At 39.9% G+C, this 21993-nt stretch overlaps 1 protein-coding gene across 2 annotated transcripts in view; it reads right to left on the reverse strand.

The window, feature by feature from the left end:
- Positions 1-248: 248 nt before the first annotated feature.
- Positions 249-21993, reverse strand: part of DHX35 (DEAH-box helicase 35) — a 29279-nt gene continuing 7534 nt past the window's right edge. The window contains exons 6-23 of one of the 2 annotated variants that reach the window (XM_065691558.1): positions 21734-21795; positions 20990-21059; positions 20377-20436; positions 18225-18337; positions 17811-17907; positions 16592-16750; positions 15094-15304; positions 14557-14613; positions 14196-14320; positions 13447-13501; positions 9422-9517; positions 8976-9070; positions 8349-8426; positions 7073-7202; positions 6295-6376; positions 5675-5746; positions 3235-3373; positions 249-1947 (exon numbers count right to left, since the gene is read on the reverse strand). In XM_065691558.1, the coding sequence (XP_065547630.1) occupies positions 1903-1947; positions 3235-3373; positions 5675-5746; positions 6295-6376; positions 7073-7202; positions 8349-8426; positions 8976-9070; positions 9422-9517; positions 13447-13501; positions 14196-14320; positions 14557-14613; positions 15094-15304; positions 16592-16750; positions 17811-17907; positions 18225-18337; positions 20377-20436; positions 20990-21059; positions 21734-21795 (1746 nt within the window). In that variant the 3' untranslated portion in view covers positions 249-1902. The remainder of the gene's footprint in view (positions 1948-3234; positions 3374-5674; positions 5747-6294; positions 6377-7072; positions 7203-8348; positions 8427-8975; positions 9071-9421; positions 9518-13446; positions 13502-14195; positions 14321-14556; positions 14614-15093; positions 15305-16591; positions 16751-17810; positions 17908-18224; positions 18338-20376; positions 20437-20989; positions 21060-21733; positions 21796-21993) is intronic. The other variant, XM_065691559.1, reaches the window with a different exon arrangement.

Below are 21993 nucleotides of genomic sequence, written 5' to 3' on the forward strand. Positions count from 1 at the left end.
CTCGCAGCATGTCCAAAGCCTGTACCTCCCTGGGTCTGAACTCAGCAGGAGTCACAATCATTCTGAGAGAAAATCTGGCAGCTGCACAACCAGGTAAGAGAGGACCCAGAGAAGAGAGTTTTCCAGAACCACCAGAAATGCCCAGAACCAGCAGCAAAGTGGTCATCCACTGCCATCCCAGCCCAAGTCAGACCAGCTCACTACAACTGTCCTGTGTGCTGAGGAATCGCCCACTACTCAGGCAGAAGTGATGCACTTTCAAGCTTCCTTGATTCAATGGTTTTATTTTTCTTCAGAATACTTCCAGAGGACGGAGACACACACATTTTACGTGTCGTCATCTTCAGCTCTTTCCCCAATCCTTTAAGAGGAAAAAAAACACCTGCAAATTGAATCTTTTTAGTAAGTGCCAACACTGTTCTGGGCTCTGGCTAGGAGACAGTCCCTGCCCCAGAGAGCTTCCACTCTAAGAGAGAGAAATCCAAAGATGAGGTTCACAGGGAAACAAGAAGGAAGGTGATGTGGTTTGTTATGCTGCTGGTGCTATACATGGAGACTGGTACAACTTTTTGTGCTGGCAGTCAGTACACAGACACTGAGCAGACACACACTGCACATGACACAACATCTTCCCTCTGCAGTGTTTGGAAGGGAGAAGGTAAAGAAGCTCTCAAGAAAGTTTTCAAGGCAGCCCTGTGATGAGGAAGGCATTTGTTCTATGTAAAAATTTTTGCCTATTTACATCCTTTTTTAAAAAAGAAAAAAGAAATTTAAAATAGAAAATAAAATTCTAGTTAAGATGCCCAAACCATCACATCAGCTGCCCCACAAGAAGGACATTTGCAAACAATGTGTTTCTAAAATAAATACATGTATCCAAAATGTGCAGTTCCTTACTGAAAAGAAGCCATGGAGTCTGATTAAAGCAGCAACTGTCCAGAACATCCTTCTCTTCAATAACACATGAAGGAGAGTCCCAAGCAACAAAGAACAGATCCTTAATAAAAGAAGCATACAGGATTGTGTTCTTTATAGGAAAGGACAGAGCATTTTCCTCTTTGCTAAAAAAACAGTGCTGCATGATAAACCCCTGCTCAAATCTTCTGGGGTTTCCAAGCAGTGAAGCTTCATCTTTTCACTTGTTAGGAAAAAATAATTAAAAAAAAAAAAAAAAAAAAAAAGGCAAAGCACCACATGTGAGTATCCCCTGACTGAGCAAAAACTTTATCTTTCTAAAAGAAATACTTAGCTGCTCCTTCTCCCTCTCCCGAAACTGAATTCTCGTGTATGGAAACAAGACATTGTCCTACAGAAGGACTGTCACAGCACAGGGAGGCAGGGGCAGCTCAACTACAGGCAGGAGACATTTGCTGCACCAGTTTGGGATGGTCCAACGTGGAATCAATGTTTTGCTGGCAGCACCTTGTATTTCAAGGGCTAGTTCATTGCCCTGAGCTCCTGCTGTCAGGAGCCAGGCTCAGTTTGGCCAGTATTAGTCACAGTGCTCTAGGTAATAGGAGGCAGGGTATCCTGTTCCACATCTCATCAGGCAGCCATACCACTCTAGGAAATCAGTTTCCTTCTTGAAGGTTTCAGGTTTTTATGGTCTTGTATGTCCTCTTACTTTTTAAATTATTTTTCTACCTATTTAGGAGGAGCAACATGCCCAGATTAACAACGGTGGTCAAGTAGGCAAAGAATAAAATGCCCGCAATGTAAGCTCTACATAGGTCTACAATGTACTGGTCATGCATAAACCCCTACAGATCCTGGCAGGTATTTAAACATTTAAGTTGATGGAAGATTAAATTGCTAATGAACTGACTCCTGAAGGGACTGTAGCCAGCTTCACATCACTGGTAGGCTCTGCATCTGATGACACAAGACTTAAGTCATGTCAAATCACTGGTCTCCTACTTTAGCCCGTTTTGCTGTCAAGGAAAGATGCTGCAAGAAAAGAAAAGAAAAACTGATTAGCATATAAAGCACAACTGGACTGAAGTTCAACTAGAATGTGTTCAGTCATTTCAAATTAAAGAAATTCTTATACAAGTATCAAAGACAACCCTTCCCAAGCTCTGCCTGTTACTGATATAGCTAAAATAAACCTACGAAATTGAAAACCTACAGTGTGATTCTGGCTTGATATAAAATACAATCTTCTAGTATTTCTGTAAAAATGCACAAACAGCTGCACACACACTAGGAGTAGGTACATGAAGTATAGGACTTTAACTAATGTATTGACACTGCAGCTGTAGTTGCACTGGACCGTTGAACCTCCAGGCTCTTAAAGGCCTACCGAAGTGTGGAATGAAAGCATGAAGGAAGTCACTCCAAACTTAGCCCATGAAGAGGTCTTATCATAAGGGACATTATGTTGTGTATGGGATGTTACAACATGTAAATACATGAGTCAAAAGGGAACAGATCTAACTGGAAAATGAGATCATCTGCTTATTACACCACACTTGCAGAATGTGACAGGACAAGGGGGAATGGCTTGAACCTGCCCGAGGGGAGACTGAGATGAGCTCTTAGGCAGAAGCTCTTCCCTGTGAGGGTGCTGAGGCACTGGCACAGGATGCCCAGAGAAGCTGTGGCTGCCCCATCCCTGGCAGTGCTCAAGGCCAGGTTGGACACAGGGGCTTGGAGCAAGCTGCTCTAGTGGAAGGTGTCCCTGCCTGTGGCAGGGGGCTGGAACTGGAGGAGCTTTAAGGTCCCTTCCAACCCAGACAAGTCTGGGATTCTAAAAGGTATGTACATGCAACAGAATTTGTAATAAAGCCTTGCACAAATAGCAGCTTTCCTTTGCTATTTCAAGCTCGAAAAGAGCAGATTTTTTTTAGTAAACATAATTAATGCTCAAAAAAAGGCTCTAAATCCGCTCAAATTTGCAAAGCATATAAAGACTCTCCTAAATTATTATGCAACCTATAACCATTGCCTACCCATAGTGCTCCTCAGAAAAGTGCTACCAAGTGCCTATATTCAAGTGTAAAATGGTTGAAGGCTTCATTTACAAGTGATACTCTATTTTGTAAGTTTGAGATCATGTCTGTTGGCCAGATTGTAAGGAAAAAGCTTTCATGAATCAATTCAGTATATTCTTTTTTCTATTATAACCACTAAAATGAACAAAACCAAATTATTTTTGTACCATTAAAGAGACAACAACAAAACACAAACACATTAGAAGTTCAGATGCAAGGGCTGCTAATACAGCAATGGTACCGTTTGGGCTTTATGCTGATCCTGTACTGCTACTTGCTGGTAAAAATGAGGTGCCAGTTCCAAGAGCCACGCAGATTCAACAGCAGTCACATCTCTCATGTAATATTTCGCAGTCTGTATTACTTCATTGTAGACTACCCTAGGAGAAGGAAAGAAAAATTTTAAAAGTGCTTGCTTTATAGCAATGAGGGAGAGAGATGAGAACAGCATTATGTTGGTGACAACAGCACAAGAGGGACGTGGAGCTGCCAGATCGAGTCCAGAGGAGGTCATGGAGATGCTGCAAGGGCTGGAGCAGCTCTGCTCTGGAGCCAGGCTGAGAGAGCTGGGCTGGGGCAGCCTGGAGAAGAGAAGGCTCCTGAAGGGGAGACCTTAGAGCAGCTCCAGTGCCTAAAGGGGCTGCAGGAAACCCGGAGAGGGGCTTTGGACAAGGGCCTGTAGGGACAGGCCAAGGGGAATGGCTTGAACCTGCCCAAGGGGAGACTGAGATGAGCTCTTAGGCAGAAGCTCTTCCCTGTGAGGGTGCTGAGGCGCTGGCACAGGGTGCCCAGAGAAGCTGTGGCTGCCCCATCCCTGGCAGTGTTCAAGGCCAGGTTGGATACAGGGGCTTGGAGCAAGTTGCTCTAGTGGAAGGTGTCCCTGCCCGTGGCAGGGGTCTGGAACTGGCTTTCAGGTCTCTTCCAACCCAAACCTGTCTGCAATTCTATATTTAGACTCAATATTTATACATATATCTAGTATGTAGTTTCATATATATACTGACAGATATAGTACTTACAGAATGACAAGAAAGTCTTTCTGTTACAATACAAACTCTTACCTCCTTCCCTCTGGTTTTCAGAGTACTTTACATTAATACAACCTTTAGAGTACCATTAAACACACCTTCACTTACTATTAGGAAATCTGGATGCAAGGTATAGAAGAAAGAGTATTTCTTACACTGGAGCCAAGGGGGACTCTTAACAGATGCTTTGGAAGAGAGAATATTAGTTACTCTGTGACACCATGAATAAAGATTCAAAAGCACCAAAACCTTGGACCCATAACAAGCAGGGCACAAACCACAGCATGACTATCTCTGGTGCCTGTCTGCAGACAGTCAAGATAAGGATTAGAGGTAGAAAACACCTTTAACTACTACCAGAACATTTCCTGTAAGAGATTTAGAAACAGAAACCCCTGTGGACTCAATCACTGCTTCCAGCATGAACAGCTTGCCAGCATGGACAACCTATTTCTGAAGTCACCCTTCAGCAGGAAAAGAAATTTTTACCAAGGAAGTGCAAAGCCACATTATCTGCCCTCTACACACAGTAGAGCTGCAAGCCCACAAGGTTTGTGGCCTCTCATTAATTGGTGTTTTGCCCCCAAAAGCAAAGAGGAACAGGTCCAAAATTCTCTTTTCTGCCAAATGCAGCCAAGACACAGAAACTAATATAACTAAAGAGAAACCCGAGTAAAACAAACAAGAACAAGAACACATTCAATATACACCCATAACAGACAGACAATTGAAGTCTTCAGTAGAGGACAGTTGCCCAGGCAGCAGTAGCATGGAAATCAGAGTTCCTGAGTAAGTTAAACTCCTGTCTTACAGGACCCCTGTAGCCAGTAGTGTCTTCCAGTTGGCTGTGGAAATATCACAAGACCTACAGAGCAACACGCTGCTTAACTCAGCCCTGAAGAATTGGTACAATGAGCTGGACTCACTTCTGCTTTGTGAGCCAATGTAATTGGTGGCCAAGTTCCAATCAGTTATACTTCTGTAATTCCAACACACCAGGTGGAGGAGTCCAATTCAAAGACAACAGATGACATTGGCCAAGTTTATCCTTCAAAGCCTCAGCAAGAGGCAAAGGACAAGAGTTCAAACACTTCAGATTGATCGTGCTGCCTGACTGTTAGGAATACATCTATTTGTCATCTGAGCATCTCTGACATACAAAATGAAACTGTAAAATCCTCACTAACACAAAAGGACAACCATTTCTTTCCTCAACCTGCTAAACAGCCAGAACTCGTTGCATCAGCCATTTGCAATTACTGCAGCACCTACTTGACAGGATATTTCACAGAATCATATCCCTAATAGGCTTAATAAAAGTAAATTAACCCTAGTTCTATATAGGTACAGAGACTACTCAAAGAGCAATTTGTAGTGCAAGATATGGTGCCCATCAAAGCAGGGTTACCTGACTCTGCTTCCCAGCCTCTGCAGGTTTTTTTGGCAGCTAAATGTCACTCTATTTCCCTGATTTATCTGGACACTGCCTACACAAAAAGTTGCAAAGGAAATAGCAATTGAATTCTCACCGGGGGAACCATGACCTTCTACATCTATTCCTTCACCGATGGGGAAAGGTCATTCATGAAAATGTCTGGATGCTGAAATTGTCTTTCCAAGATCACAAAACAAGTGAAAGCAGGTTTAACTTACCAGCGTGGAGGTTTCTCTGCATACAACACTGAAGTGGGGTGGATATGAAGTTCCTGGTCATCACGGATAGTCCTTGAAAGCAGAACACCATTTCAGACTGTACATCTATTCATTGTTTAACAGCTCGTTCCTTTCATCCCCAGTAAGAATGTTAATAAAAGGCAACAACAAAAGAGCTGGAGCAAATTAAAATCATTTGTGTTTAATGAACAGATGAAACCAAACTTAAATCCTGCGCAAAGGAACAATTGACACTTTAATGTCCTAGGAGTTCTACCTATATTAAAATGAAAAAGCAGCATTTCAGGCTTTTACTGAGTGCCCTCAAAGTGCTACAACGCTGTTGCACTACAACTGTACTTGCTTACATCAACACAAACTAATTACTCTTAGAAACAGCTTCCCACTATCAGCAACTTTATTTACATTTGCCAAAGAGAAGAGATAAACACTAAAGCAGTTCGAAAATACAAAACTTCACATATTTAGTAAATCAATTGTCATGTGTTTCTTATTGCAATTGTCTAAAGAAGCATCTGTGTGTTGATTATACTTAGAACTATCCAGTCAAAGGAGCTTTTCAACTAAGCAACAGTTGTAATGAAACTATATATATTTACCTGTAAGCTCCAGTAGAGTGGAATTTAGCTGCGTTTGCAAAGAATCCAGAAACTATGCATCTCAAAACAGGATCTGGATCACCTGAAAAGAAAAATTTTCCTCTAAAACGAGTCAATGGAAAGGCGAAAATACCTAACATACCACTTAATCATCTCAAACAACTTTTTACAATGTGTCATGCTTTAATAACGAAGGCTGGAAGGAAGACAAGCCCTACAATCTCTTTCGACTTCAATTTCACAGCAAATCAAGATTACCACATAAAAATCTACTGTTGCCACTGGTGTCTCCCTGTAGATAAGAGCAACCTTGTGCGATAGCTAAAAATCAACCTCTGATTTATCAGAGCAGTTAAAGACAAGTGCTGAGAACTGCTCGTGGCCTCCCTGCATGTGCAGCACAGCTGGCAATCAGATCCCAGTGACTGTACATCATTTTGAACATACTAGAAATATGGCCCATTGGAAACCCAGAAGAGGGAACAGGGTGATCTATTTCTGACTCTTTTGGTAAATCTGTCCATTCAATATATAATCTGTGGTTATAATCTCTTGCTGGGAAACGCAACTAATAAAGACCGGACTAAATGTTAATCGCAAAAATTGGCTAGAATGCTCTTCTGTGCTCATTTTTAGGAGAAAAATCTGGGTTTAGTTAATCTTATTTTTTGGCCAGGAAGAAAAGACTTCAAAGGTTACAAGAAAAGCACAAAGAGACTGTCAGTTTGAGAGACTATGATCAATATGTACTGGACAACAGGTTAAAAACAATGTTCACCTTCACTGGACTTCTTTGGCACTTTAAAGCGGACAAGAAGCTTTTTCAGCTGCTCTCTTACAACAGAAGCTCTTACAAGCCCTTTGTAGTTCAGAAAGTGCTCCTGACACCACTGAGAGCTCTTGCTGTGCTGTACAGTAAGAAGAATTAAAAAATTACAATGAGAGACAATCAGCAAAACAAAAGCCAATCTCTTTGGATCACATAGCCTTGTTCTGCCTTTCTTCTGACTCCTAAAACATATTTATTGTTGTTTTCCCTGAAAAGTACCTATTTACATAGAAACTAACAAGGATACATAGCCCAAATAACTACAAAACATATTTCAAACAACTTCTAAATAGTATCAGAACAAACACTATGGGGTATTTTCAAACAGATGTGCTTTGTTTCTTCATATGTGGTGAAAGAACAGCATCAGTCGTTCCTTTCTCAAACTCAAATGCACCACCTCAAACTAGCCTGTTTTCAACCTCAAAATGTAAACAACCTTTTCGGTACACAGTTTTCACTGGTCTTCTCTATGCAAAGAACTATTTCTCCAGAAGCCAGCACTTACTCCTACCTTTTGCTATTTCTAAGAGAATTATGCAGATATAAAATTTAAAGGGCAAAATTTCAGTTGGTGCCTGACTGATTGCTTTGGGCCTGGGAAGAGAGAAGTCAAACACCTTTGTGGTTATACTGCAAATATATTAATACAGAAGTGCTTTATACCAGCAAAATATACTTCTTCCAAACAGGTCTAGCACTTCACAACAGTTAAGTAAAACCTGAGCTTACAGAGAAGTATTTGGATGGTGTCAAACCTTTGGGTAAATCCATAAGGTCAATGAAGAAGAGGACACGATTATCAACGAGGCAATTTTTTTACAAAAGACTGCTAGATTTAGGTGCAGTTTATAATCAGTAAAACTCAGATATATCCAAAGAAAAGATGAGAGAATATGAACTTCATTAGGAATCTGGACACCTGTTTTTCCAAGGCCCTTTCAAAAATCCCAGTCTCCTTGAAAAAACAGTTGTCTACCCATGAGACTTCTGTGCTGTATCCAAACCAAACTGTTTCTATTCCCTGTTCAGAGGAACTACAGAAGGTCTGTGACAAAATATGACCAGAATATCTTTTAAAGCAGAATTATCACTTAATAAACTTGGTAAGTCCTCAGCTTTGAGGAAGCTGTATCCAGAACTTCCAGAATCAGAACTGAATTCAACCACAACACTTCAAGTTCTTCCCATTCCTGCAAGTCCACATACGCCTGAACTGACTTACTTTGACAAAGGCTTCATACACATTAAGCATAGTGAGATGATCACCCTCTTCCACAGCAAACTTTCTGTGTCGCCTGGCCTAGAGAAGAGCAAATAGTTTTTAATAAGCAAACTGATTTTTGCAAAAATCAGTTCCCTTAACGTCCATATTTTCTGGTGATTGTTACAGTTCTTACCATACAGGGTAGTTCCTCTAGGCAACAGCAATATTTTACTAGCCCACCTATATTCAGGAGCATTTCTAAAACTGGAATTAGAAAAATGAACTGAAAATGAACCCCCAAAATCCAAGAGAAGGATGTGTTAAAGTGAGGCTCTTGCTACATCCTGATACTTTCCACATTTGTGGAGGTTTGGGTATTTCTAGCAAACCCATATGCTGAGCAATATTGGCTTATAACCTTTCGTATTTCTAGTCTTCAGAAGGAGGCTTTTAACACTAGCAAAGATCTCCAATGTTCCCACTGTCACTCAGCTTCTTCTTTAACCTATAACCAACAGGCACAGCTCAAGACCTTGTTTTATTTTCAAACAAACTTGCAGTCTGTAACAGGTTTCAATAAAATACTTGGCAGAATTACAGAAACGTGGAACTAACCAGAAGAAAATGTGACACAACTGAACTTACAGCCTGAGACTTTTGATTTGGAGGGATCACAAAGATGTTCTGAATCTGCATCATGGCAGCAATTGTCAAAATCTCCTGGGAGCAGCCGAAATTTCCTGAGGAGAAATTCAGTAACGGAAATCACCTTACATTCAACTTACCCATATACAGAATAAAAAGGAAAAGAAGAAGAATATATTTTATAATACATAAAACCAAAATATCTGAACTGCTGGATTTTTTTAGTGTAACAGTGAATGTTTTAATGGAAAACTTTAAAAGACAAATGTGATTTATTAGAGACAGCCACAAGTTTAACCAATTTTTATCACTAAACACCATACCAAGATGAAGCATACAATTTGTTTCAAATTTAGCAAAGGTCTAGTACTACACTACCATTACAAGTGGCAGTGTCCTCTCCTCATCATAAGACTAAGAATAAAATCCAATTTTTTTCCTCCTACCTGATTCCAGAAGCATCTTTGCAAACATAGGATTCAAAGGAAATTCTGCTATTCTCATTCCAAGAGGCTCTGTTAAACGGCAGTGCATATCCAAACCTGCAGCATATTAATCAATGTAGCAATAATACAGGCAAAAGAGCACAGAAAGTCTTCTTTCAGGATTTAATAAGTACTAAAAAGCAAAAATCACCAGCTAAAACATACCAAATGTACCTAAGAGGTGCTGACTGTATATTAAACTAATCTTTAAGGCACTCCTTAATATCCATTTACTCTGTCATGGGTCAGTGGGTTGTTTTGGCTTTTTTCAAACATACTTGAACACACAAGTTTCTTCATTTTGATGAAGTTCCATTGCTACTGCCAAAGACTTAGCAAATTTACAGTCAATGCAAATCAAAGTCAATGCAATGTCCAGGGTGCCTATTAGCTGTTAGGCTTATGCATCTCCTATTTAAGTATTTAGCAACATCTTCGTTCATGCAGATGGGAAGCAGGAGTCCTCATGAGAATAAAAAAAGGCACAGTTATGGAACAGGCACAACTGTAGAAAGAGGAAGCACTGATGAGGTGGTGAGGTAGGGCATCATTTTTCTGAGTCACATCTGCTGAGCTCATGGAAGAAATTATTTTAACTTTAATATAATCTAAACTAGAGATGTGCAGCTGATGAAGACTGCCTACAGTTTAGTCTGCCTCATGCATCAGTAACTGAACTGTCAGCCATGTTCCAACTGTAAGCTTTCTACTGGAGTTGGGACAGGAGATAGGCATGACAGCTTGCCTTCTGATTCCCAGCTATCACTGAGCAACCCTGCACATTTATCATTTTAGTTGTGTAGCTTCCTACGGTCAAACACCTGCAGTAAGGTTTACCCACACAAGCCTATTGCTTGTGGGGTTATTGGTCCTATTCCAACACAGAGCACTATGCTGAAATTTCAGGGAATGATTTAAATGGAAAAACATTTCCTTTGCAAGAGGACATAGGAAATAGAATAAATAAAAACAGCAAGAAGAAAAGAGCTCACTACAAAAGGCAGCAAAGAGTAAGAATTGCAAAAGAAAACTGCAAGTCAACCAAGTTGTATGTGGTACAACAAGGAGGCAGAGCACAAGAGAAAAGCTACAGTTGGGATGAACGAGAGCCTGTGAATAGGACTATGGGGCACTGCCAATTGCATAAGTCACCTCAGCAGAGAGGACTGAGGAAACACAACTGTGGCCCATGCATTATATAAACATTATTTGTCAAACCGTGGTGCCAAAACCTCCACAGTTGCACTTCAGCTCTGCTTCCCAGAGAAAACCAAAACCACAAATCAAGTCAAGGAATGCGATCTTTTATAACTCATGTCAGCATATCTAAAACCACAGATACCTCTATCAAGTGTTTATTATTTGATATGCTATCATCTCACTTATTATGGCAACATAGTAATTCACTTGCCACACCCTTACACTGTCCAACTAAACCTAATAGGCCTTTCACATAATGTCACAATATTTTCCTCAGAAAGAGGTACAAAACACAGCTTGTGTGAAATGACCAAGCGACAGAAACACCGAGTCACAGACACTCCAAAAATGAAGGTCTGATAGCTTTCACTTAACCAGTGCAATATGAGAGGTTTAAGTGCTACCACAATTAATACCTTGGATTATGCAGTCTTTCATCTACAGTCTTTCATCTAGCATTACTACTAGCAAAAAGGATAAATTACCATCTTTTTAACTTCATACATGTGCACCAAGCCAAAACCCTTTGGCTTCTGCTTAATCTTACAAATCTCAATGCAGTTTTGCTCATGCACAAATGTCTTTGCAGCGGTAAACCTGCAATGGATACTAGTTCAGAACAGGCAAAAGTTGCCTTGAAATAATCCTGGAAGCAACCACTTTATTGTATTTATATAGAAAATTGGAGATCTTAGAAAAGGATGCTGCAAAGATTTTTACTGAAGATGCTCAGAAGAAACTATTCACATACTGTGGCCCTAGTATGTTACAGGCTGAGGGATTAAAACACTCTATTTTTAGGTAGAGTGGTTGTTTCTGATAGCTGACAACTCACAAACGAATCTTCAACAAAACTTTCGATCTGAAGCGAAGCTAAAAATAAATCCATTTTCTACCTGCTTATTTACTTCCTAAGTGATGCTTAAAAACAAACTCCAACTGACAACTCAGACTTTCAAAGCATCAAAGGAGAAGGCTGAGAAGAGATACTCTTGATGTAATCAGTTTGTATCACTGTAAAAATAACCAGTCTAAAAACAGTGATGTGTTTATTCAACAGAACTATCTCAACCTGAAGAGCATCTGCTTTTCTGTTGGCACTGCACTGGCATAGTAGGGTCCCAACCCTAAACTGCACATTTGCATGCAATTACAATGCAAGTGTTGAAATACAGGTTCACACTTGCATAAGAGAAATGTAATCATTACTGCAGCTGCAAACACTTGGGCAGCTTCACCTCTGCAACTTATAGAAAATCTCCATAATAAACCATCTAACACCTTAAACTTCAGCAATGTTTAAGAGAGAATCTGAACACCACACACATTTCTTTACATCTTCATCAACATCAGCACTCCTCTGCTTTGCTACAAAAGCTGGGCAGCCAAGAGTAACAGCTCTGTACTGCTCTGTGAAGTTACCATGAGCATAACACTCTTGCCAAAACATCAAACAGCTAATCGTAAGTTTTCTGACCTTCCCTCTCCATCTCCCCAGGTGGTTTTGGCTATGAATTCATCCTTGCAACATGCTTCTGAGCCACTGTGAAGACCCTTGTTCCAAGCTTGGAAAGGTTGCAAAGAACCAAGTGCCTGAAGCAAAACCCTCCTTTCCAAGATGGAACTGAATCAGCACAGAGCAAAAGCAAGGCCAAGCAGAGTATAACAGCTCCATGAGAATAAGACAGCAGACTGCCACAAGTTACAAAACAGCATTTCTAAGTGATGTCAAAATAGTCACAAACCTCTGGATGCTTCCAACGTTTACACTATACTTTTCTTTATGTTTATATTATGGGGCAAATATTGCTAATTTTGAATTAACCACAAACATTGAGTTAGAGTCAAATTGTTTCATTTTGATCACTTCTTCTTGTGTCAAGTTGTTTTGTTTAAGTTTGCTGCATTCAAAAAGATTAAATACCCCCAACAATATAACAGCCCTTCCTATAAACAAAATCAGGCAGCCTTCATTCCACTCACAACAAAAAGGAATCAAAAACTGTGTATGAAAACGTTACTACAGTGCGACTTGAGTGTTACAGGTATCCAACAGCAGCATAATGAATAAAACAGAAACTAACACTTTTACAGTCATAGAATACCTCAACTTGGAAGTGATTCAACCTTAAGAACCACTGAGTCATGCTCCCTGCTCCTCGCAGGACTACCTAACACCAAACCATATGACTAAGAACGTGGTTCAGACGCTCTACTGAATTTGAGAACGAGCTGTGATCAGTAATTCATAGAATCCCAGAACAGTTTGAGTTGAAAGGGACCCTAACGCTCATCCAGTTCCAACCCCCTCTAAGGTCTGAAGAAACACAGAGGATCTGTCTAAGAGAATCACACCAACACCCTCATCAGCTCAGAGCCCTGTTCCTACCAAAGATAAATAGCTGGTTCCTCCCATGAAGGTGCAAGAAAATACACAGATAATAGCTGTAAAATATATTTGCTCAATCTAAACACTTAATCTGTAGTTTATATTCTATGAAATGGGTTTATAGTTGTTCCCAGAAAGTTACTGCTCCCTTTTGCTTGCTTACCTGTCTGAAACAACTGGAGGAAAAGAAAGTAAGTTCAGAGGAGACTGAGGTACACTTTAAAAACATGCCAACAGAAAGCTTCCACCAGTCAAGGCTGCGTTATCTCTTTCTCAAAGCACAGCTCTCAAATGCAAGTTTGATTAATGTCCATCCAATCACCAAATCCAAATTAACAGTTTTTTTCATAACTCATGTAACTTAACTATAAATAATGCAAAGCATAATATTTCTCACCTCCTAAAGCGTACAGCAGTTCTAAAGCTTGAACCATTGACTGGGCAGGAGGTGGCTGTGGAGAAAAAAAAAAAAAAAGCTCATTATTTAAAGTTATCATCACAGAACATCCGTTATCACAGAAATTCTTAGGCCTTCCTCTTCTACAAAATCCTGAAGTTCTAATTACCTATCTTTCTACTCCTGTATAGTGAGGAAAGAGGTCTCAAGACTCTTGCTTTCACCCTTCCACTGACAGCAATGCTGCGAGTCAAAATCACCTCAACAGGCTCACCACTGTCAGATCAGAACAATTGCTTAACTTTCTTCTCTAATGCCACCATTTGAGTTTTCCACGTCAATACAAGAGTAGCTAGAAACTTTACAGAAAGCAAATGTAAAACTTGATACTGCTCTTTTTAACAAAACAGACAAGCACTGGTTTAGTTCTCTAGGTATCTTTTCCCCTCCCCCCCTTCCTTTCATAAATTCAATGCAAAGGGACTAGTTAGTTTGCAGAATCTCAGTTTGCCTTTCTAGGCCTTTCTTGACTTGCCAGTACTTTGAACAGCAATCTCTAGAATACAAACAGTTGTTGTTTCTGTTGTTACCCACATTACTTGCACTAGTTGATTCCCAATGGCCAAAGCTGCCAACAAGTTATGCTTTCCAAATTAACAGGGCAACGGTTCTGTGCGTTACCAACAAGTCATCTACTGATTTTCCTTCAGAGTAAGGAAAGATGACAGATTTTACAGACTAGGACTCACTGAAAGAAAGGGGAACCTGAGCACATTGTCGATTCCCAAAGCCTTCAGCTGCAAGATGACGGGTGCAAGGTTACTGCGCTGCATCTCGGGAACAGTGGACTTGGGCAACTTTTCAAAGTCCTCCTCTGTAGTGGGAGAAAACAAAGCCATTTGGGACTGAGTTTCAACTCCCACCCTGTACAGTCAAGAAGACAGAATCATATCCATTTCAAGTTAAAATTATCAAGTATGAATTAACAGGTGTTAAAAGAACTCTAACTCAAAGATGATCTTTTTCCAATTACTGCATTTTAAAGATAATTTCTTTTAAACAGAAAATTCAATGGTTTTGGCTACACCGTTGATTCTGCAGTTGCCCCACCTGTACTTCTACTTGAAATGTTCTTCACAGAAATCTGCAGCAGCAGCTCCAGCAGTCCTTATATTAGAAACATAGAATCACAGGCTGGTTTGGAGTGGAAGGGACCTCAAAGCTCATCCAGTTCCAACCCCTGCCACAGCCAGGGACACCTTCCACTAGAGCAACTTGCTCCAAGCCCCTGTGTCCAACCTGGCCTTGAGCACTGCCAGGGATGGGGCAGCCACAGCGTCTCTGGGCACCCTGTGCCAGTGCTCCTTCAGGCACTGGAGCTGCTCTAAGGTCACCTTTTAAGGAGCCTTCTTTTCTCCAGGCTGCACCAGCCCAGTTCTCTCAGCCTGGCTCCAGAGCAGAACTGCTCCAGCCCTTGGAGCATCTTTGTGACCTCCTCTGGACTCACTTGTGCATCTTTTATCATTTTCCTATCTATTGCTGAAAGAAAAAAAACACTTTTGTTCTTTATCTAACACTAAAACCACTGTAAAGCAAAATGGAAGTCACATCAGCAAGTTCACCTTCCCTACATATCAGATTACTGACCTGTATAAAGCCTGTAACATTTACCAGAGCGGTTCCGTCCTGCACGTCCTGCTCTCTGATTAGCTGAAGCCTTAGAGACTGGAACCACCACAAGACATTCAATGGCTGTTTTGGGGTTATAGGCACGAAGCTTCACAAACCCACAATCAATTACGAATACGATTCCGCGAACCGTGATGGAGGTCTCTGCAACGTTGGTGGCAACTACCACCTACAGACAGACACAGTGAGGATATGGTGAACACCCCAGTCTCAATTACACCATCAAGGCCTTGCATCAGTGAACCAGGACTCAAATACAAGCCACGTGAAAGATCTCAGTAACAGACAGTTCCAGTAAACACACTCTGGAGTACAAAAGGATACAGAATGCAGCAGACAGAGCTGTCAGCTTGAAATAGCCCAGTTTTTACAGCTTCATAATCACTTTCTTATCCAAATTTATTCTCTCTTCATAGAAGAAGAGCTTGGCAGTGTTTGCAGAGAAAATCATTAACTGACTGTAAATCAGGTGTTCTTATTTAGCAAACTATGTCAGAACAAGTATTTTCTTTCTTCTCAGTCCTATTGAGCTGCTCCCTGTCACACTGGAGCAAGGCAGGGGATAGGAGAACAGAGTTAAGTGTCCCATGTTCAGTATCCCTGGAGAGATACACTTACATCCTAAAATATTAAAAAATAATCGTTCCCAGATGACAGAGAGAAACCTAGTCCTTATATCACCTGAAATTAAAAAAGTAAATCTTGGAGGTTAATTGACTAATGTCATACCCTGGAGAGAAAAGATGTATTCTGTGGTTCTGTGGTTTATTTATACTCAATGCTCTCCAACACCAGATGAACAATTCTACTTCTTAGTCTGCAGCATGAACAAAACTATAACAAGTCACCTGTGTGTAATTTTGTGGGCTTATCTCAGCCCCAACACAGGCTCTGCCTTAGCAAAAAGCATTAATCATGACCAATTATACAGTTCTGTGACATTAAATAACTGAACCAGACTGTTACAGAAAAAAAAAATAAAAAATGCTTTTTTCCTACTAAAACCAGGCAAGTTTTAACTTGTTTCTTAGAAGAAAATACAGCACTTACTTACCCCCTTTGACCCTAATTTTTCCATTACAGGTAGAAAACAGCCATAGACACTTAGACCACAAAAAGAAATAAAACCAGGTAAAAGACTTAAGAGTATTAAGAAGATGCAACTGGACATAGACAAATATGAGGTTGTACAAATACTCTTGAAAATTGAAAGTTGATGAGGTTAACAGGAATGTTAGAATTAACATGTCTAAGACTGATCAAAGGTGGTAAGGGAAGCCAGAGAACATGCTCTTGGTTCACAGTTTGAAAACTGATAGGCAGTGTTAGGAGATGCAGAAAGACTCCTTCGGTAAGTGTTTGCAATAGTCTCATGATGTGAGCCAGATATACGCAATCTGTGTAATGCAGATACTTCTCTGGGTGGTAAAAATTGAGACATACACAGTAGTCTTACCTTCCTGACATTGTGAGAAACTCTCTCAAACACTTTCATCTGCTCAGGAGAAGGCAGCCCAGCATACATGGGGAGGACACGGAGGTGTCTTTTCATTCCAGTGCGAGAGAGGGCCCGAGCCTGTTCTATGAGCATAGAAACAACAGTCTCCACTTCCTCCTAGAGCCAGAGCATGACAGGGGACAGAATGCGAGAGGTTTCACTTTCGCACCACATAGCTGTCACCTACATATGAAAAACACACCAAAATACCACAGTTCAAATTGTTCAAACCCTGGGATCTTTCGACTAGCTCAATTTTGTAATATTCTTACATAAATTGCTATTCATAATGTGTTCATATTAATATTTTTGTTCATTGTTATTTGAGACAATGTCACACCACAAATACATGAGCAAAATCACCAGGAAATGACTGAACAAAGCTCAGGAGGAAGCAGGCATATTTTCCTCTCCATCTCAACTTGTGAGAGCAAAATGGGAGGCCAATCTGTTTTGACAGTGCAGAATCCTGTAGGTCTTGATCAGGAATGACACAGTAACTTCATTAGCACCTATTGCTCAACCTCACACTTATTCTCAGAGATCAACTGTGGCATCTCACTCTTAAATACAGACAACAAAAGGATCAGATAATGCCTCCTGAAATACCCAATTCATTCTTCCAAAAATTACATCAATAGTGAAGATGAAGAATTTTCTTTTGAAAATATGCAAGATGTTGCTGAAGCTCTTCAAGGTAGCTCATCACTGGAAAAATGATATGCTACTCCTCAGCTGCAAAGTGAGCTGACAGGCATAAATAGGGAGGAAAAGACAGGTAAATTTGTGTCTCACAGAAATTTGCTTGTCTGTCATGTTAATGATGTTAAGCCCAACAAATGTAAATTCCATTTGCCTTAACTATTAGCAATGACTCACTGTCAATTTAACAACTTTGCAGGTGTGACTAGCACCAAACGCCCCCCCCCACTATTCCATTTATTAACAAGGCTGAAAGTATTAAATGAGAAAAAATATTCATCACTAGCTTTGACAAATCCAGGCCACATATTTTCTACAAGTCTTTGCGACTGGCCTAATTCTGCCCCCATCAATGTAAAAATGTCGTCTTTAATGTGACTAAAATCAGCACAACTAAGGAAAGCAGGAGACTCAGGCCACTTTGCAAAGTCAACAATTCAGTGCTGTAAGGCAAAAATATTGCTTATGTCTGTACCTGGCCAGTTAAAAATGCCAGTATATCACCATCATTCTCCATCTGGTGAATTTTCATTGCAGTTTCCACAGTTGATTTTACATAGTCTGGAACAGGACTACAGGGAGAAAATAGGAGAGACATTAGCAGAAAAATAAGTACAGCCTCCTCATTTCCATAAGGAACAAAACCAGCTTTTGGAAACTACACAACAGCCATACCACATTTAGTTCATGATGCATCCTTGGGAATCAGCAATTAATTTGTTTCCTTTCCACTACAGCAAGCCTAAAAACATGTCAGCTGCTATATGCAATATCCAAACGTTTGCCAGATTGAAGGTTACACCTTCTGGGAACATCTAAGCTCTAACATAGACCAAATGATACCACAGTTGCATACCCTTCTAAGCACCATTGACAAGATCAAACACACCTCTGTATGTAAAAGATGTCCACTGGAAACATTCTCCCCTCCACAGTAAGGATCACGCTGGTATCTTTGCTGGGGTCACCAGTATCATTTTGATTAAAGAAATTCTTGAATTTCTACATTAAAATAAAAAGAAACACTTTCAGTTTGATATTTCGAAGAACGAAGGGAGAAACCTCAAGACATTAAGAAGCTCAATTACTGCAATTTGGGTGTTTTATTCATAAATTTGACAGTGCCAATTTAAAAATTTTAGATTTGGGGCTTGTTGCCTTCTCTCCTGTCTGACGTAAGGCACTTGACACACACACAGTCTTGCATGTTTATTGCTTTTGAGAAGCAAAGATCAAAAAGAGGTAATAAAGTTACTTAGAAGAACTAATACTGCTGGACAAAGCAGATATATAAACTTCTTACTGGATCTATAACAGTAGCAAAGTCAAAGCTAAGAAGAACTTAGAAATGACTGGTCCTCAAAGTTTTGGGTAGGGCTTGCATATTCTCATCCATTTCTTGATGAGCAAGTATATTTTACAGCTCTTACTGAACGCCACCATCTCACTTGGTAAAAGCACTTAGGCTGATTTAGGTTTTTGTCTTCTGCATTGCAAGACACCTTCATAAATTCAATTTTACTGCCACAAAGTATTTTAAATGCGCAATAGCAAAAGAATGAAAGAACCCAAATAATCCATCCTGACTTTCATGACCATTATAGAGATACAATAAACTTTCTGTATTTAAACAAACGGTAATATAGTCATACTAATAATTTTGCTCTTATTATTTTTACATTACCTGTAAGCTATTTGAAACATGCTATTTTTGGCAGTTAAAATTTTGCAAAGGCACAGTACTGAAACATTATCTAATGTACAGAATACACAGCAGTGCAAGTGCTACCAGAGCTTACAATCAAAAATTTATGGCATATGATATTTGCCACTAAAGCAAAATCTCAGTACACCTACAATTTCAGTGCTGCACACAGGCTCTCAACACCACATCTCATGAAGGAGACAGGGGAGTTAGGAAAAGTACAGAGAAATGCAAAGAACACAATAAAGGAAATGGAGCAGCTGCCTTATGAGAGACTGAAAAGACTGGGGCTCTACTTGGGGAGCAGCAGTTTGAAAAGACACACAGCTGAGGTGCACAGAGTCAAAAGTGACAAATAAAGTAAATGTAAAACTGGTGCTGGTTATTGTTGTGTTTAAAAAAAAATGCAAATCCCACACTAATAGAACCAGGAGGTCCTTGATGAAACAAGCAGAAAAAGAAGAAATTAAATAAAGTACTTCATTACACAGCAGGTGGCAAACTTCTGAAAATTGCTCTCACATGATGTCCTGAAGACTTACAGCTTCATCGAGCAGATTTGAAGACAAATTAACAAACAGCAGGTCCATAAACACATACTAGAAGGAAACTGCAGGAATGCATTGTGTAATGTCTCTATTGCAACCATTGCAGGTGCTGAGGCAGCTCACAGAGAACAGACCCACAGCAGCTGGACAGGCTCCCACACTCTCCCTAACCAGCATCTCCTACTGCTGCTGCTGCCCCAGAAAGAAGACTGGGCTGGATGAAACACTGCTCTGATCTAGAAGAGCATGTTTTCTGTTCCTATTCTAAATTAACGTTTTTAGTAAGCTACATAAGTTTCCACAGGCCACAAGTCAATCAAGGGAACTAGTAGGATCTCACTGACATTGAATCTACTCATTTATCACTCATTTTTACTGGCCTGTGGTTGTCTCAAATTACTGCCATCAGCAAAACAGAGCTAAACCAATGTCTCTTACTAGACTAGATTAAGCCAAGGGAACACCTTTTCATACAACAATACCAATTGGGGGCTGGAAGGAGTGGGGGAAGGAGGGGGAAGAAAAACAGAGACATCAATATATGAGAAGCAGATTCATATTTAAATTCACTTCCAAAAAAAGTCTGCTAATACAAAATGAAAACCAAATGCAGCAACCTAACTACTGCAGACTTTTTTCCTGCATTCTTTCCTCTCTTCTTCGACACTCAAACAGCAATACTGTTTCACAAGAAGCAAGCCCACAGAGAATACATATACATATACATATATATATAAGTGGAGTTGCTACTTAAGGTCAATTTATTTCAAACCACAGTGGAGCTATACCTCTGCATCCAAGGTGGCTGAAGCCACAATCAGTCGAAGATCCCCACGCTTCTTCTGAATCTAGGATAGAGATCAAGAACATCCAGAGTAAAAACTATTTTCTGAGATATAAGGCTAAACCCAAGATTACCAATAACTTCTCTTTAAAAATACTTTGACAATACAAAACAGCTGAGGAACTGAAGCACACTCATCACTCCACAGATCTAACAGCCTGATGGCTGGTGGTTTATATATTCATTTTAAGGGCATTCAGCCTGCAATCATTATTGTTTACTCTTAATTTCTGGTAGGAGTCAGATCTTCACCAGGCTGAAAGTCAGCAGTAACCCCCTACGAGATCATTTCACATGATCAGCAGCAGCAGAATGAAGACCACCTTTTTGCTAATAAGAAGACATTCCAGCACTGGGGGGAGGAAACACAAGGATCCTGAGTGACAGATATCTACAGTAAATAGTTGGGCATGTACAACAGGCTGTAGGATAGTAAGGAACCAGAAATCACCCTCTCTCAAATGGATTCACTAATCAGCCATCAGGATCAGAGGTTTAACAAAAAGGATGGTTTAACAAGAATGAAAATGGTTACAGAGAACATTAAAATAAATAACCTTTCTCAGTAAGCCAATGGCAATATCTGTATAAAGAGTCCTTTCATGGGCTTCATCCAGCATGAGGACACTGTGAACAAAGCAGAAAGATTATGATTTCAGAAATGGCTTGATGACTGACACTAGAATCAGTGTCTTCCCATCTTCCAGAAATACTATTATTTGAAATCTGCTACTGGACTATTACTGTGCACATCCACTTAGAAAACTGTGGAAGTTTAAAAAAAAAAAAAAAATCACAAAACAAAGTAGGGAGAAAAATGTAGGTAACGTGGCCCATACACACTGTTCTTTATTCAGGCTAGCTTCTGGAAAAGAGTAGAAAAAAAGGGTCTGGCTTTACTGCACTGCACGGCTTGTCTGCATACTGGAATATGCCTGCTTTTGTTGGTGATTTTTTATTTTTAATTTGATTGGCATCAGAAAGTTAATTTAAAACTAGTAAATTAAACAATTCTTCTAAACCCCATTTAGCTTTTGTTCCAAAACCACAACAGCAAATCTTGCTGAGTTTGGTGTTGCAATGATCAACTGATTTTCTAAGTCTTTACAACAACAAGTAGTCAAACTCCTAAAGCAATTTTCACATCTTTTGGTATTTCATTTATAATAACCATACCTCAGCCTAAAAAAAAAATAAAAATAAAAATAAAAATAAAAATAAAAATAAAAATAAAAATAAAAATAAAAATCAGTTGTTTATCAAATTACACTTCAGCAAGCATTCATTCCATGGTTCCTTACCTGTATCTTGTTAATAAAGGATCAGCCATCATCTCCCTCACCAGCATACCATCAGTTAGAAACTAAAAGTGAATGCAAAGAAAAATGTAAACAAAACCCACCAAGTAGTCTTAATTACCCACGTGATTTTTACAGATTATTGTCGTGGTTTAAGCCCAGCTGGTAACTCAGAACCACACAGCCATGTGCTCACTCCCCATCTTGTTCCCTCTCCACTCCTGAGGGATGGGGAGGAGAATCCAAAGAATGTAAACCCCACA

This window comes from Lathamus discolor, chromosome 11 (assembly GCF_037157495.1).
Source record: "Lathamus discolor isolate bLatDis1 chromosome 11, bLatDis1.hap1, whole genome shotgun sequence".
Lineage (NCBI taxonomy): Eukaryota > Metazoa > Chordata > Aves > Psittaciformes > Psittacidae > Lathamus > Lathamus discolor.